Source organism: Musca autumnalis, unplaced genomic scaffold (assembly GCF_047663935.1).
Source record: "Musca autumnalis isolate F117 unplaced genomic scaffold, ASM4766393v1 scaffold_2, whole genome shotgun sequence".
Lineage (NCBI taxonomy): Eukaryota > Metazoa > Arthropoda > Insecta > Diptera > Muscidae > Musca > Musca autumnalis.
In genome coordinates this window covers 93147673-93167847 of record NW_027411755.1, presented here as the reverse complement: position 1 = coordinate 93167847, position 20175 = coordinate 93147673, and the positions used below count along the sequence as shown (strand labels likewise).

General features: G+C 34.2%; 1 protein-coding gene across 1 annotated transcript; it reads left to right on the top strand.

The window, feature by feature from the left end:
• Positions 1 to 4866: 4866 nt before the first annotated feature.
• On the top strand, positions 4867 to 18816 carry LOC141392951 (trypsin). The gene is made up of 4 exons (XM_073965913.1): positions 4867 to 5565; positions 17919 to 18065; positions 18194 to 18479; positions 18539 to 18816. The coding sequence occupies exons 1-4, from the start codon at positions 5104 to 5106 to the stop codon at positions 18694 to 18696; spliced, it is 1053 nt and encodes a 350-aa protein (XP_073822014.1). The 5' UTR covers positions 4867 to 5103; the 3' UTR covers positions 18697 to 18816.
• Positions 18817 to 20175: the final 1359 nt, after the last annotated feature.

Below are 20175 nucleotides of genomic sequence, written 5' to 3'. Positions count from 1 at the left end.
ACAATACCTTGAAAGCCTTGGATGTTTCCTCCATCTTTAGAAATTGGATCAGTGGATAATTATATATTTGCTAGTGTGTGGTAACAAAATTTCAATCCAGTTCTTTGATATTTCCAGCAATATGATGAAAATGAGAAAAACAGGATATTTGAAATAAAACGGTTAATTTAATTTATCAGCGAATGATGACATGATGACAATCGTTAGAAAAGTTTTAAATTATTCGTAAACAACAGTTTTGTGTAATAAAGTGTTGTCTATTCTTCAAATGATGATATATGCAATACAAATAAAACGATTGCTTTGCATACAGTAATATCGTCCCGTTACTTATCAAAAGTTTATAGTGATTTTATTAAGGCTATTAAAATTGTGGAAAAATATTTGTTATTGAACTTTTCAGTACGCCTTGCACATCCTCAAGTTGATTCAATAGTTTTTATTAAACTAATATTTGTTCGGCAATGACAAATTTTTGATAAACTGCATCAAATAGATTTTACAAAGTATTGTTTTAACTATAATTTGGTTTTCGCATTGGTAACTAAGTGCAAATTTGTAGATATTAAATAATTATCTGTTTATGTATACGAGTATGATTATATTCTTTTCGAGTATGTGTGTCTTTCTATATAGATTTCCATAACGTATTACTTAAAACATACAAGCGAGAATTAAAAAATTATAACAGGTTGGGTATATTAAGTTCGTTGGTTACCTCCCCCACAAAAGTTCAAAATGACCCGCTAAAATAGCACGCACACTAACTTTAGAAAGAAGTAACAGCTTTGGGTCCATACTTTTGCACATCGTAATATTTCTCCCAGGCATAGATAAGGTCGAATATAGAATATTCGGACCATTCTTTCGGGTACCTCCCAAACAAATTTACAATATTTATTCCATAAATGCAGTTAAAGGGCTCGTGTCGTTTTGAAATCTATACTTACTGACATAACTACCATAATACTTTAAAAACCTTCGGGCACCGTCTAAAAATGACCGATTTGCTTAAAACTTGGCTCATACTAAAGGTCATAGTAGTTCTGCCAGGATAGAATAGTTCAAACATTTTGGTTTTATAGTTCGCAGATATGAAATATTCCTATCAAAGGTACAAATTTATTCGGAACGTCCAAAATTGTCAAGACAAAAGGCCCGAAAGTTAAAACAATCCACAATATTTATTTTAGCAAAATCATAACTCCTACTATAAAATGAAAATCATGGTCATTAAGGGGAATCTTTTGAAAAAATATATGCAGAGGCGAATGTGGGTTGCTCTATAACACTGTGCAGCAGCATTTTTGGGGGGTGGAAAATTTCTTTTGGAGATGAAAGCCCTTGATGGGTATACTAAGAACCCAAAAGGAAATTTTCGCCATAGGTCAAGTTTCTGAGATATCGCGCGATGAAGTTTTTGATTTTTTTCCTATAATACTTGGGAAAATAGCTCCATATCTCTGTTTGGCGTTGTTGTAGCTTCATTTTGAGGTGAGTCAAATCGATTGGCGAATCTTTTTGTAGAACATTTCAACTCAATCCCTTTCATGTCCTTTTCGTCCTTTATTTCTTGAACCGTAGTGAAAGTACCACAAGATGAGATTTTTCGGCATCCAAATATTCTACAAAATGTTGCTCAGAAGATTTTAGGTACGGTTCTCTTTGACAACGAATCGATTTTGTCCCGTTTTCATTGTCCTTTTTGACATTTAATCGGTTTTGGTTCAGAAATAAACTATTGGTCTGTTCCAGTACTGCAAGAATCTACTATTTTTTACTATTTTTCCCGATAACATAAAGGAAAAAATGTTATCGTAGTAAAAAATAGTAGCTTCTTGCAGGTTCTGGAACAGAGCATATGTTTTGTTTTTCTGTATATTCGTCATTGGTTATTTATTGGCATGTAGACATAACAATTTGTCATTGCTTATGTTGACATCTGGGGTGCTTCTGAAATATTTACAACAAATAGCTCTTGTATTTAGCCGATAGCCTTAGATGCTAGCGCTATTTATACCCTATACCACAATGTGGAAAAGGGTATAATAAGTTTGTTTTCCCAAAAATTCATGTAACGCCGCGAAATATTCGTCGTAGACCCCTCATGTGGTATACCAAACTTCATATCTCGACGAGATAAAGCGATTTAGCGATGTGTGTCCGTCCGTCCGTCCGTCCGTCTGTCCGTCCATTAAAAATTGTAATCAAGCTAGAGGCCGCAATTATGGACCGATTGTCACGAAATTTAGTATGGAGGTCGGGTTTGGACCAGAATAGAACTGATTAGTTTTTGGCGATGATCGTGAAATGTTAAAGGGATGAAATGGACCAAAAACAAAATTTTTGCTCGATTTTGTAGCCGCTCTGTAGGTCGCAATAATAGTCCGATCGGCGCGAAATTTTAAACGTAGTTTTGGTTTGAGATGAAGAAGTAGCGTGCAAGTCAACGGTATGATCGGATAATATTTAGCGGGTTAAATTGATCAAAACTTTTGTGTGAAAATTGGTAAAATTTCTAATGCACATCTTATAACTTTATCCCAAGAAGACGCGTTTAGTGGTATAGGGTATCACATGGTCGGCCCCGTCCGACTATAGTCTGTTCTTACTTGTTTTTATATAATTTTATTGTAATTTTTTATTATAATAAATATTTGAAATAAAGATAAATAGCTCTTGTAATTAATAAAAAATTTTCTTGGAGGATAGATCCGGTTATCTCCATTTTTGATCCGGATATTCCGACATTAAAACGGATTTTTGAATCGGTTTTGAGTAACCGATTAAACTTATATGTATACCGTTAAAAAGCTTATAGAGTTGTCAATCAAATTAAATTAATTCGATTTTGAAAACTTTGTTAGTTGCAGTTCTAGAATAAAAAACCGTTCTCTTAAACCGTTTTAAAGGAAAAAAGGAGATCAAAGGCCGGGGGCGCACAATTCTTTTTGGCGATAAAAGTCGATGAAGATAATATTAACAACCCGGAAGGACAGTTATGCCGTTGGTCAATCTTCCGAGTTATAGCGAAATGAACTCTTTCTTGACAAACTATACATACCTACATGACAAAAAACTTAACGAACGAAATTTGATCGCCCTATAACTAAGAAGTTGACCTACGGCATAACTGTCCTTCCGGGTTCGTAATATTATCTTCATCGACTTTCATCGCCAAAAAGAATTGTTTGCCCCCCAGCCTTTGATCTCCATATTTGCGCGTACTGATATTTTTCCTTAAAATACCCCTCAGTAATGTTAGCGACATTTTCTGAATATTTCAGCCATGTACAACTTGTCTACAAGTGGTGTCCTAGGACATGACATTCGGAATAGGAGATAAACTGCAGATCCCACATAATTGAGCTGATATGAATCGGGGTGCATTGATATGAGAGAAGTCTCCCTTGTGGATGTTTGTGGACTAATTATTATTATATTATTTTATGGACGTCGAGAGTAAAAGATTTCTGGAAAATTGTCCATACTGGCTTTGCAAATTTATGTCACAGACTCAGCCGACTGTCACTTTTTACTTGTTTTGATATTTGCAAAGAAACTACGAGGAGACAAATGAACTGTCTTAATGTGCAACATGAAGGAGCAGACGTAGAGAGAATTAATCGCACTCTATTCGTGCAAGAATTTGATTGGGAAGAGCTGGGGACAGAACCCATCGATTATACACTGGATGTATAGCACTAGCCTATGGATCTTTCTATGGTGGCACTTATCCAACCGAAATTCTCTCGCATTTCGGTTGGAATATGTGGCTCTAACTTTAAAAATACCGAAAATGGGGCGGCACCTTTCTACTGGGGCTATTCTAAAACGTAAACTTATACCGACAATTATATGCAGAAATATGTTATAGCTTCAACGAAAACTAAATAATGTGTGAGAGAATAATGTGGTTAAAACTTCAAAATATCGAAAACCGGGAAAGACCGTTCTATCGGGGATACACCAAAACATAGACCTATGTTGACAATTTTTGGTGGAGAAATTTTCTGACCACTGGGAATCTCAAATGTCATATCACAGTTAGTGTTTTGTCCGCACTATAAGGAATTGGGGAAACGTGTGTCGTAAGGCTCTCCCAGTAGAGCCAGTACGCCCAATGTGTGCGAATGGCAGTCGGTAAAACAACGAATTGAGAAATAATTAATAAAACACTATAGTTTTACTAAATGGTTTGGATCAATTGCCTCAATGTCCGGAGTTAGGGCGGACATAACACCCAATTTTATTTCGTGCGTTGAGTCCGGGGTCAGGGACTCTCAAAGGGCGAAATCGAATTGGTCATAACTATACATATGGGAATATTACTTCCAAGCATAGATCAGGTTTGAATATTGACTAAATCGGTATACTCCTTCGTGTACCTCCAAAACAAAATTTGAAAACAGTACAGTCTAAATTTATAATTGTAAAACCAAAATATAAAAGAAAAACAGTTAAACATATTCAAAATGAAAAAAAATGTTGTCGCGATTTTAGCATTTACGGATAATTAAGATAGTACTGTATTAAAAGAATCTTAACGAATTACCAAGATTAAAGATAAAATTTGATGCATATTTGAAATATGATTATCACTTTAAATTCTCTACTTGTTGAGCTGTTTCAAGACATTTTTTATCATTTCGAAATCATACCTACTGGGATTTTTATTATTCCCATTGTTTTATTCATCTCGTTCGAACTTCGCTAATGTTCATGAAGTAGTTTTTGTAGTTTTCAGCAAAACAAAAAAAGATGACACAAATGTAATGTGAAATGTATATCTAGAGAGGTGACAGTTTTATCTGATATGACGACTAGTAACGCCGTAAGATTATCAGCTTCAAAGGTGATAAGAACAGAAGTAAAAAACACTTCGGCGAATCAACTTAAATTTCTCCCGAATACAAATCTGCGGACATTAGCCAGCCACAAGTGTCGTATATTATACGTATCTACTTCGCGGTTGTTGCTCATTTAATTACCCAACTTAGTTGATTGCGAACGTTTCTAAGATCAAGGACACAAGAAAACAAAAACATTGATTTAGCGACATTTTGAAATAAACACATATTTAAATACGACCCGAAAATCAAAATGCATATCCTAACAATTTGTATTATATCGGTTGGAATATTCGGTAGTGTGGCTAATTGCGGCCAGCCTTCGTATCAGGTATCGCTGCACGTGAATTTACATCCCAAAGGACCACCAATACATTTGTGTAATGCTGCAATAATTCAAAGTCGTTTTATTGTTACAACGGCTCAGTGTGTCCATTATAGATTCTCGCCAAATAGTCCTGCGGTACCTTTGCCGCCATCTGCTTTGAAAGTGGTTGCGGGTAGTTCGAATGAGTTTTACGATGAACTTACAGTTGGTGTTACGGATGTTCTAACAGCATATAATTTCAATTATACAACGGGAGAAAATGACTTGGCTTTACTTCGCCTGAGTAAAACGTTGCCTCTGGATGTACGTGCAGATATGAGCTGGATAACACTGGATGATGCTGCTAATTTCGATGGACCCTGTGTGGCCAATTATTATATACAAAATGTAAGTACATGAAATGATAATCATATTCTAACCCTTTGCAAAGAATACGAGGATCAAAATTGCCCAAAATAAAATTCGTTAATTGTCAAAAATAAAATTCTAAATTGTCCGATATACCCTCATGAAACTTCATAACTTCTTTTACAAAAATAATTGTGAATTAAGTTTGGTACACTAAGAAAGTAATAAGTCTTCAATGGTGGGTTAATTTCGATATGCAGAATCGACCAACGTAAAGAGGTTTTTTTTATCAGCACACTATTTCATGTATGGTTCTGCTGTGGTATTTCCTTAGTTGTAGTCCTATTGTGGTTATACCCAAATATTATAGTGGAGGATATAAAAAGTGGGCATCGAAGAAAATAAATATTATCCAGCACATTTCATGCTCTAATGAGTGCGCTACGGATGTCAACAAATAAGATATTCTACGAGTAGTTGCGACGTAATTCGTGCTACGATAACGTCACTTCCATGCAAAAAATATTTATATAAAATTACGATTATGCATTTTTTGACATGTGCGAAGACAGTTGCATGTCACTTTATAAAAACTGTGATATTTTGTTGTTAATTCAAAAAAAAGATAAACTCAAACAGAACACTCCAAAATACAACAAAGTTTTGTCTGGTTGTAAATTACATTCACAAACAAATATATGGCCGGCCGGTTGTTCTGTAAACAATTAAAAGGCAATTTATAATCTGCAACTCTACAATAAATACTGTGATCAGCATACAATGTCTTTTGACAAGCAATAAATATTACAGAAATGTATGGGTGCTCCGTTTCGCTTCCTTAGCACGTCTTTTGCTTGAGTACACTGAAGTCCATTACGCGAAGTTTGAACTAAACTTTATATTTTTCAATATTGTTACTCAAACTTGGATCATATTCCAAGATGGACTATTTCGATTCACACCTTCTCCGATAACTCTCGAAGAAAAGAAGAGAACATTCTTAACATTTTTGGCCCAAATTGGAGGCAATTTGGTGTTCCCAGTGGTCGAACCACATCTCCAAAAATTGCGGATATATGTAGGTCGACGAATGCTACTGGTGTAATTTAGCATTTAGGGTTAAAAGTGGTCCGCCAACGTTTTTTAACTTATGCTCACTTTTTAGAATAGCTTCCATATACTGTACCGCCCGATTTCAAGTATTTTTACATTGTTTTATTTAACTTGCTTTGGTGTCTGTTTAGTTCAAATCTAGTAACTCATTTCCTCACAGTTGTGGTTGACCAATTGAACTAAACACTTTTCAGATTTGGATGACAATACATGAATATGAAACCAAAACCAATATGGGCCCATTTTTTCCTATAGCCCCCATATAGCGGTACCACCCGTTTATAGGTATATTGAGGATTTTATCATTATTTTTAGCCCAAATACGCTGTAACTGGGTATTTGAAGTTCCCAATGGTACAGAAAATTCCCCAGCAAAATTTGTGGACGTGGGTTCAGGTTTTGGTATAATCACCATATAACTGTACCACCCGATTTCAGACACTTCAAAGTTTTCATTTACATTTTCGGCCTTAATTGGCTGTAAATTGGTTATGGGGTTCTTAGTGGTAAAAAAAAAATACTTACAAAAAAGTTAAAAATAAAAAATAATTAAAAAAATAAGTTACAGTGTTTTATTTATAAATGAACTGAAAACTGGAAAATAATTTTTTCGCTTAGCCTCAAATAGTATATCGTCTGCTCCGTCGGAAAAGGTCGTAAGTCCACTTTTTTTGGAAATCGCGTTTTTGTTACAGGATGATAGTACACGTCAAATCACGTCGTATGATACGAAGAAAATGGTAGTATGTCGCGTTTTTCTATATGTGTTGCCCTTGTCGGAAAAGGTCGTAAGTCCACAAAACGTACAAATTTGAGTACGAAAAGGTCGTAAGTCCACAGGAAAATGTATACTTTAAAAGAATACTACAGCTAATGTAGTTCAGATATAATGTTTAACGTCATCCATGGTTGAGGTACAATGTAAAGAACTAGCCTACACCTTTGGATGATTATCGGATGATATTTGGCGGAGCCTGTGGACCAAACTTTTGAACAAAAATGTGATAATTTCTATATTCCAACGAAAATTTACATTTGAAATCTATTTTCCCCTAAAAGCGAACTGGTTATGAAAGATGGACTTCTGGATGATGGACTTGTAAAAAAAAAAATCAAGATTTGTACTGTTTAACTGTCCTATATCTTATTTAACTTTATTAACTGGTAATTTGTGGTTTCTCTAGGGACATTTATTCACATAACGAGATTAGTTTGTATTCTGAATTGAATAAAGTTATACCTTCTAACGGGCGGGTAAGTGCAATGTTTATATTATTAAATGATTCTAAAATAATAATTGATTGAAATGTTATTAAACTAAGAAGACATCATGGTTTTTCCTAACAAAGAGCAGTATGAATTTGGAATGGAATTAGACGATGGTTCTAGTTTCCTATGGTTTCACGGTGATTCTGAAAGCTCTGATGATAAACTTCTTAAGCCCAGGAAGACATACATGCTAAAGATTCTACATGGTTTGCAGACAAAAACAAAAACAAAAATACCGAAATTCGGAGGGCACCGTTCTATAGGGCTATATGAAGGCGTGGACCTATATAGACAAATTTATAGGAGAAAGTTTTATACCCCAAACGAAGAATAAATACCAAATTTCAGCCATTTCGGAGGAATATTGAGGCCACAAAAAACCGGAAATCGGGAGGTACCGTTCAATGAAGGCTATATGAAGGTGTCAATGCCAAACATCCTAGAAGTAATAGAAACTTCTATACCAAATCACGAAGATCTGACTTTAAAATTGCGAGCTGTATCTTAATTTCAAAAGACGGACAGACGGTCATGGTTATACCGACATAGAATTTTACTCTGATCAATAATATATATAATTTATAGGGTCTCCGCTGAATATATCGATATGTTACAAACTGAATGACAAATTTAATTATACCCTCCATATTATGGTGGAGGGTATAAAAATCTTCAAAAATGTTGGTGTCGATATGTAATTTTAACATACCGCCAAATAACTGATGACTTGAGGCATGCCGACTGTGTCCACCTTCTTATAATGATATAATATAGCTATCGATATGCTGCCTTCTAATCTAAACACTTGCTTTCCAATAAGACCAAAGCTTCGTTATGCATAACATCTGGTATTTCCATTAATTTGTAGCATATTTAAAAAAGTGGGGCTGGTCGGGTCTTATTGCTAAAATATGTACCCAGGATTGGGGAAACGGAATCGTTCGTAAGTTTTATATATGTATATAGCGCATTTAAAAAATAGGGCACAGGTGTAACCCGCTCCTCCGAAATATATAGCCTAATTCCAACAAGGGGCATCCCTGTGCATAATCTGAAAATTACATGGAATAAGTACTTAGGGTCGGAGATTCAACAACCGTTGCCTCGCAAATTAATTTTCTGGCCAATATTTTCATAACTTTAGCAAAAAAGCGTTTTTTAAAAAATAGGGCCTGCCCCTGCCTATTTTCACCCCTGTTGTTCCTTGTATATTCTCTGAAATTTTCAAAAAATCGGTAAAGCCATTTTTGAGTCTATGCGGAACATACAAACGTACACACATTGTCTTTTATATATAAGATTTCACCCAAAAGTTCTGGTCCATTAAACACGCTAATAATTATCTCATCAACATGTTAAATTGCAAGCTTATTCGTTGTCTTAAACTCAAATCATTTTTAAAATTTCGCTCCGATCGGAATATTACTGCGATATACAGGATACCTACAAAGTCGGGTAAAAATTGTGTGTTTGGTCCACTTTACACCTTTCGATCATAACCAACATCTAATGGTGTGACTTCTGGTCGGAACACGACCTCTTCACAAAATTTCGTGACGATCGGTCCAAAAATTGAGGCCTATAGTTTTATTACAATTGTTAATGGATGGACGGACACACATAGCTAGATCGCTTTATCTCGTCAAGATATGAAAAAATAGCAAGGGGAGGGGGTCTCACTGAATACTTCGCGATGTTACACGAATATTGGATAAAACAAACTTATAATACCCTTTCCACATTGTTTTGTAAAGTATAAATATTTTATTTTAAAAACGTCCGTAAATTGTAGGAAAAGGTCGTAAGTCCCTACAAAAATACAAAACTGTACAAGGAAAAGGTCGTAAGTCCAAAGACATCCAATTATCTCGCAAACGCGACGGAATTTTATCAAACAAAGTACAGGTATTGAAGCGGAATAAATAAACGAAGAATACTGTCTTTACCAACATAATAAAATCTTTAATACAGAAAGCGCTGGAATGTTTTTTCTTCCTCCTGAAAAATTTATTGAGAGGGACTTACGACCTTTTCCGACGGAGCAGACGATATTCTTCTTCATGATGGAATCTCTCAAATAAAACACTTACATTTAAATTAAAAATTGTGTCAAAATTAAACGGCAAGCGTTTTATTTGAGAGATTCCATGAAAAAATGAATGAAAAATTAACAAAATATTTTCCAGCTTTCAGTGCATTTATAAATAAAACACTGTAACTTTTTTAATTATTTGTTGTTAAGGTTTTAGCTACATATTCTGATTTCAGTGGTCAAACAATATCTCCACCAAAAATTGAGGACCTAGTAGGTCTGGCGCGCATATAACGGTACCGCACGATTTCAGGTACTCATGGTGGTCAAAAAACTGGTCCACTAAAAATTCGGGACTTATGCCCACGTTATAAATAATGCCCTTATAACGGTACCAGCCGATATCATGTTGTTTGAAGTTTTTTTCGACATTTTCGGCCTTTTCTTAACTTTGGTACTATGGTGATATTACTTCCAGACATGATCAGGTTTGAATATGGACTACTTCGAGTACCTCCCACACAAACTTTGGAAAAAATACATTTTAACAGATCGTGTCTCGGATAGTGTTTATTTTTTGCAACAAGTTCTTCCTGCGGGCCTTGTTACGACGGCGCACAGTGTTGCCGCTTCCATACAAACGTGGACAAAAATAGAAGGAGTTGACCTAGGTTGATGAATTTTTGCACAAGTACATAGGAATGAAAATTTTCAACTTTGGTCCATATCTGTTCTGATTTGGATATAGCCCCCATATATATCTTTCCCCGATTTTGTTATAACTCTGTCAATTTTGATCGAGTAGCCTTCAAATTTAGTATGTAACATTTTCTTAGGCCCCTGAGTAGCTCTACCAATTTTCACAAAAATCGGTTCAGATTTGGATATGGCCCCCATATATATCTTTCCCCGATTTTGCAATAACTCGGTCAATTTTAATCGAATAGCCTTCAAATTTTATATGTGATATTTTCTTAGGCACCTGAGTAGTTTCACCAATTTTCATAAAAATGAGTTCCGTTTTGGATATAGCTCCCATATATATCTTTCCCCGATTTTGCTATAAATCGCTCAATTTTTGATGAATAGCCTTCAAATTTAACATGGGATGTTTCCTCAGACCACTGCTCAGTCTTACTGATTGTGATTTGATTTCGGAAAAACCGGTACAGATTTGGATATAGGCTCCATATATCTTTCACCGATTTTGGTATAAATGGGCCAATTTTTGGAAAATAGCCTTCAAATTTAACATGGAATGTTTTCTTAGGTCCTTTTTCAGTTTCCCCGATTTTAAAAAAATCGGTTTAGATTTGGATAAAGCTCTCATATACATTTTCAGCCGATTTTATGTATTCGATGCACTAAACACGCAATGTATGTAAGATATTGATTAAATTAGGAAAATATGACGCAATTATCAGTAATTGAGTGACATCGGGCGAAATTATATATGGAAACCATATTCAAACCTGAACTGATATGGACCAAATTTGATATTTTTCATTCCTGTGCCCTCATAAGTACCTGTGCAAACATTCATCAACCTATGTCAACGGTAAAACAGGGGCCTGAGGAACCTCCCATGTTAAATTTGAAGGCTATTCATCAAAAATTGCGCGAAATTTACCAAAATCGGGGGAAGACATATATGGGGGCTATATCCAAATCTGAACCGATTTTTACGAAAATCGGTGAATCTAATCATGGGCCTAAGAAAATATCACATATAAAATTTGAAGGCTTTTCGACTAAAATTGACAGAGTTGTAGCAAAATCGGGGAAAGATATATATGGGGGCTATATCCAAATCAGAACAGATATGGACCAAAGTTGTAGCTATTCAGGGGCCTAAGAAAATAACACATATTAAATTTGAAGGCTATTCGATCAAAATTGACCGAGTTATAGCAAAATCGGTGAAAGATATATATGGGGGCTATATAAAATCTGAACCGATATATCTCAGAAGGTTGCAGGGATGGGCAGAATGTTTTTACACATTTTGATTTGGAAGAGATGTCCAATTAACGGAAAACAGGAGCCAGGGTGGCAATAGGTGGCAATTAAAAGATGTGCTCTAATAAATATTACGAATTTTGATTTTTTTTATCAAATTTAAATTCTGATTTCTTGATAACGGTGCATTGCTCATGTGCAGTTAATGTCAGCTTTTTGTACTAAAATGTTATATTTATAGCCTACTCATCAAATCCCCATCCAAAACTCTTAGTATTATCAAAAAATTTTTCAGAAAATGTTATTTTAAATGCTGTCTAATTTTCATATGATTATCGCCTTAGATTTCCTGGGAAATATTTTTCATATTTAAAGAGCTATAACTTCGTTATGGATGCACATATGGACAAAATTCTTTCAGATTCGTTGTATCGGATGTGTTTACTGTAAGAAAAAAATATAAACTTACATTTGTTTATATTTTTTTCTTACAGTACAGTCATGGTAGAACAAGAAAAGGTAGCAGCAATACCCAGCTGACTGAACTGGGTTGTAGTGTTAGTGTCAAATTTCATATGACATTTTATACATTCATTTCTATTTCGATGTACATTAGGGACATATATTTTTTGAGAAAAAAATATACCTATCATTCGGAAAAAACCATTTCCCAGAAAGACTTCTTCATATCAATGATATGTAACCTCCTCCAAGTTCGAACGATAAGCCGCGCAGTAAATCACTGCTTGTAGAGGCGATACAACGTTTGTTAATATGTGAGGTATTTTCTTAAAATTTAAAAAAATAAAGCCCTAATAAACATGTGCTTCTTTGATTTCTAAAACAAAACATTGAAACAGCTTCTCCTTTTTCTATGAATTTCCAGCGACCCCAAACTTTTCTGCAAGAATTCTACTTTCTGCGAGAATTTATGCATTTAGTGGAATGATGTGGAACCATAAAAATTGAAAATGTAACGAATTTTCATTCATGTTTTCCAAAATATTCAACCAAATGTAAAAAATTATTAGTTTTTTAAATTCCAATAATTTATAGACATTTCCTTGTTTTGTTTACAAATACAACTGGCAGTAACGTTACAAACAAAAACAAATTCCTTTGTGGTTGTTGTTCGAGTTGTATTTGTTGTAGTATTAACTTTACCTTGTATTTGTTCTACCATGCAGTACAGTTAACATCACATTTTTTGATTTTTGTCCACGCGGCAACACTGTGCGGTGCACAGTGGTTCACAAACGTTTTTTTGTTTGTTCGACAGATAACACAATCAGCTTTCCGATTACTTTCGATTAATCGACTTTTTGCAGACAAAACTCTGGGGGAAAAATCGCATAATCGACTATCTTGTGATCAATTTTCGAGTATGCCCATAGATTAAGCTGGGTACACACTGTCAGTTTTGAATGACAGCTTTGTTGTTGCTTGCTAGTGTGGCCGTTCATTTTTGTCAAACATCATGCAACCGCAAAATGTTTTGTGGTTGCTGAACGGTTTGACAGTTATCGATAGTTGCGAAATATCGACATTCAAAACTGACAATGTGTACCCAGCTTTAGGTATGTTCGATAACTTCATAAGTAAAAAATATTTGCAAGTTCTTGCAACTACTTCTCATTTCTATTTTATTGAACATGTTTGTTATCGAACATCATTTTTGTACAAATTTGTACAAACTTTTGGGTTATCGAACAGACCTATTGTTGACTTGGCGGTTTAATGGTGAGAACACAATGAGTAATTCATGCTTATCCAAGCCTCAAAAGAATAAAGAAATGCAAGACCGCATTTTAATTAGGTAGTACCTCTCCTTTATTCATTTACATGGAATTGAGCGTGAAGAAAGTGACATATTTCATTGTGTTTGCACCTTTACAGTTTCAAAAGAAAACTCTAAAATCAACGAATAGTCGATTATAATCGATTTTCAGCGGTTATGAAAATAACCGAAATAATCGCCAGACCAAAAAATCTAATTTTTTAGACCAAAATCGCCTATCTTTATTTTCGATGCATGAAAAACGATCAAATTCGGTTTAGTATATGCAGAGGAATTCAAGGTCAAAGTTATAATTTTGAATTTTTACATACTTTTCATCAAAATATTAGCGTTTTTGAGCTTTTAAGTATGCTCCAATCTATGAATAAACGAACCATAAAAATACAAAAAAAAATTACAAATATTTTCATTTTATTAAAAAAAAAAACAAATTTCCAAAAAAGGTTTTCCAAAAAAATTAAAAATTTGTTCAATTACAAAAATACTCCTTAGGTTTTCAAAAAATACATATATATATATATATATATATATATATATATATATATATATATATATATATATATATATATATATATATATATATATATATATATATATAAATGTCCATTTGTGTAAAAAGCAATAATTAATATGGGAAACGGTATGAAAAAAAAACAAATTTCAATAAAATTGATTTCAATAAATTTAAAAAAGGTGTTAAACGGACGCAGGGTCGCGTACAAAAGTATATGTATAGGCTAAAAGAGGACAATCTCAGTCACTATTCTGCGAAACCGAAACCTTGTTCCATGCTGTTCCCTAAAAGTTCTAGTCTACTAAATTTGGAATTTCACTAAAATTTTGTACCAGAGGAAAAATAAAATTGGCCTCTTCCTGTAAACGCTACGGTTATTTATTAACACAGTTCTTAAAGGCAACAGTCCTACCTAGCTAAAACAACAATGAACACAATAAATAAGTTCCACATACACATTTCTCCAGGGCCCATACCTATATACGGACGTATACCCAGGGCGTGTGTGGTAAAAAAAAGTAGAACACATGTATTCTTATGAGATTTACCGAAATACGCCGAGCGTATACCTTTTTTGTAAGTTGAAAAAGTTTAACTTTGACGGAACGTTATTGTTTGTATGTGTGTGTTTTGTATTTTAAAAACAAAAGTCCAACAAAACATGAAATACAATTCATTCCAAAGGAAAATTATTTGTTTTACGAATGAAACATTTAAGTAAGTTTCGGTCGCGGATTTTGTGTTTTAAATGTGATTTGGGGCTCGACGTATTTGGGTAGGTTGGTGAAATATTTGTGTACGTCCCGTCGTTATTTAGGTTTAGCAGCAAAATGTACGGGAACAGAAAAATGGCAGAAACGTTAAAAACTGGAACAAATCTCAACGTTGGCGTGGCAGCAAATCAGAAGCCGGCAAACATGTTGCAAATTTTGCCCGTGCAAATTTGTCGTGTAAAAAGTTTCTAAAGAGAAAGCTATTCAGCGCCCTTTTTGTTCAAAGAGAAGTGAACATTATGCAACGCAAATCCATAAGCAAAAGTGGTTAAATATGTAAAAACTTTTTAGTTCTGGAACACAACTATTATCTGTTATATTTTCCGAGGAATAGCTATTTCTTTCTCTGGTTAGCACGCCACGCCATGGTAGAACAATAATAATACCTAGCTGACTGAAACGGGCTGTACTGTTAGTGTCAAATTCCATAAGACATTTTATATATTTATTTCTATGTGCGATGTATATTAGGGATATGTATTTTTTGAAGAAAAGATATATTCATCACAACAAAAAGTATTTCCCATAAAAACTTCTTCATATCAATGACATGTAACGTCCTCCAAGTCCGAACGACGTGCCGCACACTAAAACACCGCTTATAGAGGAGGTACAACATTTGTTAATAATATGAAGTCCTAATAAACAAGTGTTTTTTTCGATTTCAATAACAAAAGATTGAAACAGCTTTTTCTTTTTCAATGAATTTCCAGCGACCTCAAACCTATTTGTAAGAACTCTACTTTTTGCGAGAAATTATGCATTTAGTGGAATGATATGGAAACATTCAAATTGAAAATCTAACGAGTTTTCATTCATGTTTTCCAAAATGTGAAAAAATATTAGTTTTTTAAATTCCAATAATTTATAGACTTTTCCTTATTTTGTTTACGTTTACCGATGACACTAGCATTACAAACAAAAACAAATTTCTATGTGGTTGTTGTTGAGTTGTATTTGTTGTAGTATTTACTTTACCTTGTTCGTTCTACCATAACGCCGCGCCCATACTTTCCAATATATTGGCCTAATTTTTTGATTTCCTTAAGCTAAGGTAAATATATGCTCCAGCGACCGGCTTACTGAGAGCAAGTGAGCATAATGCATTATTTACACTAATTTGCTCTCAGTAGGCGCACACTGCCGGTGGCTGGAGCAAATATGGTGGGTAAGTCCATACTTCCAGAGATAAAGACTCAAAAGCTCCAAAAAACATGTCGGAACCAGCTATACTGGGTAGTACGTAAGATAACCCTCGAAGAGAGAAACCGATTTGGTCCAAACGTTGTACATTGTATTATTTCTTACAGCCTCTAATTATGTCCGAATATCGACTACATTCTGTCGGGTACCTCCCACGCAAATTTTTGGCAAGATGTTTCGTATTTAGTAGTTAGCGCTAATTACGACGGTAAACTTTTTTCGAGTGGAAAGTCCAAACTTCCTCAGAAGTATTGTGTTTACTTCTTTTCTTTAGGTCCGAGGCTAAGGGTATATCCACAGTTATACAGTCGGACACTAAGCCCACCTGATTGTTATTTTGTTGTCTAAAACATTATTGTGATTTAAAATACAAAGAAATTCAAATCACAATAATGTAAAATCTATTATGTTTGTTGTCAAAATTTGTTAACGAACTCTGAATGGCCGACCTTCTGTAGGCCTTAGGTATATCTGTGTCGGCACAGCTGACTGTAACTTTCTTAAGTACAGTACACATTGTCAGTTTTGAATGACGATTTTTTGCAATTATCGATAATTGTCCAACCGTCCAGCAACCACAAAACATTTTGTGGTTGCATGATGAATGACAAAAATAAAGGGCCACACTAGCAAGCACTCGCAAAGCTGTCATTCAAAACTGACAATGTGTACCCAGCTTTAACAATTTTTTTTTAATTTCATGAGATACGTACATATAATCGATTTTCTCATCTTTTTCTGCTATGTTGGTTAGAGTTGGGTAATCTAGTTCCCAATTCCTAGTACTAGTTCCAAAACGTATTAGTAACATCATGAAATATAACGTGTGCTGTTAAGTATACGCAGTTTGTTCAAAGAAAAATGTGCGCCATTGGAACTGCGAAGTGAACTAGATAGTTCCTTATATTTCCTTTGGCACAACTCTAATGTTGGTACCACAGCTCAGATTTACTTGCGAGTGAAAAGTGGGGGGTATGTGGTAAGTTTCTTTGAGTGCAATTTTTTTGTTGGGAGTGGGGCAAGTTTATTTGGTGGTGGCGTAAGTTTTTGTTAGGTGGGGAAGAGGGTGCAAGTTGCCCCCTTCAACTTGCTCGAATTCGAGAATAGCTAGTGGAAATCGAACGAATTCGAGCGAGTATTATATACATATGTATGTTGGATAACAGATAAAAATTGTTGACAGATAAAAATGTTAGTCGTGTTTTGGTGTGCTCTTCGATTTTTTACTATTCGAACAAATTGATCAAGGAAACTGTTTTGCGTAAAAAATGAAATTAAACGCGCAAGCTGATTTGAAATGTTGACTGTGACATTTGACGAGCAGAACACATGTTCAATTGTGGTATAACCGGTTTAAAGAAGGCCGATAAGACTGCAATGGCGTGATGCATTATATATCTTGCCACAAGGTAAATAAGTGGTACTACCTTAAACAATCATGGATTTTGCACCATGATAACACACTAGCTCACACATCGGAGTATTGGAGCTCTTGGCTATACTGAAAAACGCGTTTCAAAAGTGTTTCGGGGATTGGAAAAAAACACTGGCATAAGTGTGTTATTATATCAGAGTGGGATTACTTTGAAGGGGACAAGACAGTAATTAATGAATAAATAAGTACTGATATTTTTGATCAGGTTATTACGGTTATTTTTGATCAGACCTAGTAATAAGTATATTAAACGTCATTGTTAATATGAGTATTGACCTTATTTACTATATTTTCAGTCAATATCTACGCTCGTAAACTATATACAGACGGAGGAATTACCACTACAAGACGTGAAGAAATGTCAAGCGCATAATCTATACTCCCAAATTAGAAATTACGACATATGCTCCCTATATATGATACCTTTGGGATTCAGCTGTCAAGTAAGTTTATATATTACATACATAAATACATACACATATACGTACGTACGTATGTACACATCCATGTGTGCTCATTGTTTTTTCTGTAAAAGTTTTTTTTTTTCACATGAAAATTATTTTCTTTAAAGGCCCTTGAAACACTTATCTACCACAATGGAGACAGGGGCACTGGGTTAGTTTGTGAAAATAAACTTGTCGGCCTATTGTCAACTATTCTTCCTTGGGGCAATTCAAGTGATGCATATTGTTCCGATGGTTCCATTAATGCGTTCTACACTAATTTGGCACCATATTTGGGTTGGATTTTCGATGTAATATCAGAGGAAGACCTTAAAATGTACGACAATGGAGAATTCATTTCTTCCCTGCCATATTCCGGTGAGAGCGGATCTATTGAAGAACCAAATTCAAAAGGTAGGCATTAAATAATCTCTGTATTATTATTTAAGTATTATAATTACATATTGTTGCAGAACCAGGTTCAACATCTCCACTGGTGGGCAGCAATGTAACGACTACGGCTGAGCCAGGTGCTAATCAAACTAATGCCGCTTCAACGAATGCACATGTTTCTCTTGTACTGGTTATCGCAAGCGTTCTTCGTGCATTACAATTTCTAGGACGTATATAACAATCTGGAGTAAGCCAAAGGATTCTGCTGCAAATTTTAAATATTTTACAACATAACAAATGTAAATACAAACATAAATATGCAAATAGACCCTGACAGTCTACCTCTTAGTTAACTTTAGTTAGTCATAGTTTTTATCTCATAGGTAGATGAGTAAACTTTTTGGAAAACGAATTGTTGTCTTGTGATTCTCTTCTATGATGAGTGAATGAATGTATGAAGGGGTCTGACCTTCATTCTTGCCGAATCTTATCTTTGTTTTTCTAGTTTCGTTTTCGCAAAACACCTCTAAACTTTACATTATGTACGTACATTAGGGTGCCCCAAAAAAGCAAAAAATACCCTTATTATAATTTTTTTTCGTTTGATCCAAAAGCACGAGCCAAGTGTTTAATTTTTATTAGTTTTTAGTTAGTAGTTTTTACTATCCAATCGATTTGAAAATTTTACAAGTTCAAAGTTTTGGCCTATAAACAAATCTTAAAAAAAATTGTGAAAATTGGCTCAAAATTTAATATTTATTTAGCACAAAAATACCTATGTATGAACATGCGTATAAGAGCTATATCAAAAATAATTATGACTCACTTTGCATGTATTATCAATAGCCCATAACCATGATATTTCTTATTTCCGATCAAATGGAAAAAGTTAGAAACACCCTAATGTAAATTTGTCGTGAATATGTTGTCGTTATTAGCGTTTCCGTAATAGCGTGTGGAAGGCAGCAGGAGCATAATCGAAATATTTATTTAACAATGATGTTTAATTGCGCATTGTACAACGACAGTATGTCTCACAGTGTTACGATTTCGACTAAAAATAGAAGAAATTAAGGTGGGTTAGTGAACTCAAAAGCATTCACTTCCATTATCAGCCCCCCAATTCTGTAACTTTTTAACAACTTTACTCAATGTTTATTTTACAACAATTTCATTTGTTTGTTTTGTAGTTGTTACAATAACAAAAGAAATTTTAACAACTTTCGAATCGATAAAAGTTACAGAATTCCTATACTGTTGGCCTATTCTGTAACTTTTATCGATTGAAAAGTTGTTAAAATTTCTTTTGTTTTTGTAATAACTACAAAACAAACAAATGAAATTGTTGTAAAATAAACAATGAGTAAAGTTGTTAAAAAGTTACTGAATAGGGGGGCTGTAGGCCTATTCTGTAAATTTTTAACAACTTTACTCATTGTTTATTTTACAACAATTTCATTTGTTTGTTTTGTATTTGTTACAAAAACAAAGGAAATTTTAACAACTTTTCAATCGATAAAAGTTACAGAATAGGCCTACTGGTATAGTAAGTTTGTCGCTTATTGTCTTTTTAAAAAATTCAACAAATTGTACAGGAAAATATAAAAATATATTTGAAAATTTGTTCAAAATCTGACTATGGTTTTATTTCGGAAAACAATTAGAAAATTGTATTCTTATTTTACAGTAATTTTACGCACAAAAGCAGTCACTTCTA